Below are 4,500 nucleotides of genomic sequence, written 5' to 3'. Positions count from 1 at the left end.
CCAGGGATTGAACTCAGGCCCTTGTGCTTGCCAGGGAAGCGCTTATTTCACCAAGCCATCTCCCTGCCCCCACTACTTTTTTTTTTTTTTTTTTTTTGCAGAACCAGGGATTGAACTCAGCCCTTGCACTTGCCAGGCAAGCACTTACTCCACTGAGCTATCTCCCCGGCCCATTCCACTAAATATTTTTAAAAAGAAAGAATACACTCAACACCTTAGATGCTCCCCAACCCACGTGCCACAGAATCAGAAAAACTAAGCCCACTTCCAAAGGTTCAAAGTACAAAGAGGAGACATAATGAGCTCTAGGGCTGGGGAGATAGCTCTGTGGCTTAAGAGCCTGCCTGGCAAGTGCAAGGTTCTGAGTTCAAGCTCTGGTATTAAAAGAGAGAGAGAGAGAGAGAGAGAGAGAGAGAGAGAGAGAGAGAGAGAGATTAAATTGAGCTCTGGCTTCCTGCTATTTTCAAGAAATACAGTGAGATGGAAGCTCAAGCTATGATCAGAATGATAAGGAGAACTAGGCAAGCACTGATAAGGGCCAGAAAAGGGATAAAGCAGAAATTAAAGGCTTATTAGAAGACCGCAAATAAAAGCAGTCGTTGCTAAATTCTTCTACATGCAAAAGCTCCTAAAAACACTCCTAGGGAAGCCATGGTCTGGTCCTCAAGGGAGAGAAAATGAAAAGGATGAGTTGCTTGTGAGAGTGAGAAGGGGGTTGAGAGAGGATGGGGGGGTACAAAGAACAAGAACCACTGTTCCAGCTCCTCTTGCCTGCCCTACAGACCCTAAAGGGATGGTCTCACATCAGAAGTGCTATCATTTTGGGGATAAAGGACAGGCTTTTCTGCTTGCCTCCCATTTACTCCCCTATCTTCTAACCTTTTTTTTTGGGTGGGGGGAGGTGCAGAACCGAGGACTGAACTCAGACCCTTGCACTTATTCTACTGAGCCATGTCCCCGACCCCATTCTAACCTATTTTAAATTCCTAAAGTCCACCATTTGGAGTAAAAGTCCTAAACTGCAAATATTGGAAGAAGTAAGGCATAAAAACATATTATGCTAAAGTACAATGACAAGTTTACATGACTGAGATGCTAGCATTTTCCAATTCTAATCAAAAGAGTAGAAACTAAGTCCTAAAAAGTCCAGGCAGAGAGAAAGCTTTAGTATGTATCTGTCTGTGATGGGGGAAAGAGAGGGGATAGACAAGCAGAAGGAAAACGCTCAGAAATTAGGAACCAAAACCAAACCACCATGCCGAGGAGACAGCTTAGTACCATAATAAGCACCTGGCTGACTGGGGAGATAGCTCAGTATAATAAGCGCTTCCCTGGCAAGCACAAGGGCCTGAGTTCAATCCCCAGTTCCGCAATAAATAAATAAATAAATAAATAAAATAAGCACCTGCCTGGTAAGCAGGTCCTGAGTTCAATCCCCAGTACCTCCCCACAAAAGGAAACAAAACCAAAGCCAAGGCTGTCCTTCTTACCCTCAATAATTCACAGAGAGCAAGTGATACAGAAATAAGTAACTGAGTCTTTATAGTCTCTTATAAAGCACACTAGAACACTGGCTCTACAGGTTACATTAATCTCAACAGCTTCTACCTGAACAAGGGAAAACACATTATTTAGGAAATTTCACATTACATTGCTAATTTTGGTTACCACAGAATAAAAATGAAAAGTTATACATCTTTGTATCAAGAGCAATGGACTTTCCCCATCAAATTCTCCTTATTTACAAAGACAATTCTAAATATTCACTCATTCATGTACTAAACCAATAAATACTTAAGCCCAGAGTATGTACCAAGCATTTGTTCTAGGCCCTGGGCAAAGCAGCAAATATTAGAAATCCCTGTACTTCTGGTGCTTACATTCCAGCAACAGACAAACAACAACATACTAACAACGTCAGGTGGCAGTACGTCTTGTAGAGAAAAGTAAAGCACCAAGAAGGCTATTGTGAAAGGGCAATGTGCTATTTTATGAGTAATCCAAAAAGTCTTTCTGTTAAGTTATATGTGATGTAAACCCCCCCAATAAAAGAGGGCAAATCACACAGATTTTTGGAAGAGCAAAAGCTCCAAGGTGGGAGTGTGTCAGGAACCATCAAGAAGTACCAGGAAAGCTATAAGCAAAAGTATGAGGACATGAATTAAAGAAGAAAGAGAAGGTACAGTTCATGTAAATTGACCATATGGCCTGGTTTGCACAAGACGGTTTTGGTTTATGCTTGTTACTCAGACATTGTTATCAACAGCACCCACTTATGCACAAAAGTGTCCTGGTTTGAACTATAAATTTTATGGTCACCCTACATTTAAGAGACTATAAAAACTTTTTAATCTAAGTGAGATGATGAAGAAATCTCTGGAAAGTTCCTAATAGAGAAGTTTCAAAGGGATTTTTCCTGGCTGTTTCATGAAAAAAAAAAAAAAACCCTGTAAAAGAGCAGCAGGGGGAGCATAGCAGAAGTGACACCAGTAAGCAGACCATAAGGATGGGGTGGGTGGCTTGGACCACCCGTTGGTGGAAGCATTGAGGAATGGTCAAATTCTCAAGTCAGGGATGATTAGACTCACTGGGTGTGGGGTGTGACTAGGAGACAACCTGGAATTAATCCAAAATAAGTCTGAGCAACAACAGGAAGGGTGAAAGAAGTACTTGGAGCAATAGGAAAGAAGGTTTTGAGGTAGAGGTGAGAATTTGGCCCTGGTATGCTGAAATGAGATTACTGAAATGTAGACACGAGGGCCTAAGTGGAGTTCAGTGAGGTCTGTGCTGGAGACACAGCATGGGAATTATCATCTTACAAAGGGTGTGGGACTGTATGTAGTTATTCTACAGCAATAAAACAGATGTTTCGTTCGTCATAAACCAAGTCCTAGTCAAAGAATACACTATAAATTTCTACAAATCGTGTACAGAAAAATAAACTACACACACACACTGGCAGCAACAGTTTTCAACACTTTTTTCCACAGCCGAACATAGGCCAGGTCACATACACGGAACTTTCTCATGGGTACGCTTGAATTTTTATGAAATCAAACAAAAGGAGTACATTACAATAATTTCTAATCATCACTGCTATTTAAAAGGGTCGCTGAATAGAAGGCTTCTTTAATTTCCACCTGTTCGTTTCATCCGACGAAATAACATCAAAACTGAGTGAAAACTGGACTTTGCAAGAGTAAGTGGAACTTTTATTCTTTTAGTCACGTGCAAATGAATATTTTAAGTCTCTAGTAACAAATGACTGAGACACTACAAACCTAATATCTGCATACTAATACATTTTAAGTGAATACGCTTAAGTCTTACAACGGATAAAAGCTAAAAACTAGATCAAAACGAATACGGACTTATTTTTTCTCAGCCTAAGCTGTAAGACGTAAAACTGAGCCTCAAAACTTTACAGCACTTTTTCTACACACAGAGAATCCTTACAGTGCATTCCGATCTTAGGCTGAAGGGATTAACACCCTAATCAAGCCCCAAGGCATTTCACAGGTACCTAGGTGATTGAAATGACAGGCCGGTTACAAAAAACATTTTACTTTCGCTAAATTAATTTAGACTTCACTCTCAAACGTTTCAGAAATAGTTAGAATCTAAAATGTTAGTCTATTTTACACACTAACTCCTGCATGCGAAAGCAGCAATTACTAAGTAGCTACATTTCCAATATATTCTCAAGAGACTGTAAAACAGATTTCCCGTCTTGGGGATTTTTTAAAATTCAAATCTTACGCATTCCTAAACTCTCAACTCTAATTGCGGGCTTAGGGCTAAAATGCTTCCAGCCAAGAAATTAATAAGAGTTCTGCTGGGAACTCGGACAAGAATCCCAAAGACAATCTTCAATGAAAGTGTAACGCGCAAAACGAGCAAGTCGCGGTTGCTTCATCGTCGGCGAGACCCCAATACAAAGCTTCTCCACCTCCCCGAACCCCAGGAGTTCCAAATTCTAGACTAAGCAGCCCAGCGGAGAAAACAGCAGCCTCTTGGGGTGAGAGAGGCGCAACCCTCTCTCAGCCGGCAGGCGGGAGAGGGGGGCTGGGGAGCAGGCATGGCTTTCGCGGCACTTACAGGTCCGTCAACACCATGAGCTCAGAGTAGGCCCGGTGTAGCAGAAATTCGATGAGTGTACTCAGTCGGTAGCCAGGGCTGGCCGCAGCCGCGGCGGCTGCCGCCACGGCGGCTCCAGGAGGAGGAGGAGCTGGGGCTGACGCGGGGCCGCTGCTGGCTCCACCGCCGCCTCCGGGCGGGACCAGCTGGTGGTTCTCCAGCTGTACTGGAGCCATGGCGATGCGGGCCGGGCCGCGGCGCAGTGGCACAAAACGCAGCCCCTGTGCCGGCGGGCTCTCGGTCACCGCGCTGGAGCGTACGCGGGCTGGGACGCCGCCGCCTACCGCCCTGCAGCCTCTGAACAGGAAGCCGAGCGCCGGCCGAGGAGGCCCGCCCCCATGGAGCGCTGAGCCTGCGGGCCCC

The 4,500-nt window shown here is 44.2% G+C and overlaps 1 protein-coding gene across 5 annotated transcripts in view; it reads right to left on the bottom strand.

Moving 5' to 3' along the window:
* Positions 1–4,494, bottom strand: part of Med14 (mediator complex subunit 14) — a 79,233-nt gene extending 74,739 nt beyond the window's left edge. For 4 of the 5 annotated variants that reach the window (XM_023705894.1, XM_023705893.1, XM_023705892.1 and 1 more), the window contains exon 1: positions 4,099–4,494. In XM_023705894.1, coding sequence (XP_023561662.1) covers positions 4,099–4,313 — 215 coding nt within the window. In that variant the 5' untranslated portion in view covers positions 4,314–4,494. The remainder of the gene's footprint in view (positions 1–4,098) is intronic. The other variant, XM_023705895.1, reaches the window with a different exon arrangement.
* Between the last annotated feature and the right edge of the window lie 6 nt (positions 4,495–4,500).

Source organism: Octodon degus, unplaced genomic scaffold (assembly GCF_000260255.1).
Source record: "Octodon degus isolate 3935 unplaced genomic scaffold, OctDeg1.0 scaffold00232, whole genome shotgun sequence".
NCBI classification, from domain to species: Eukaryota; Metazoa; Chordata; class Mammalia; order Rodentia; family Octodontidae; genus Octodon; species Octodon degus.
This window is presented reverse-complemented; position numbering and strand designations above follow the sequence as displayed.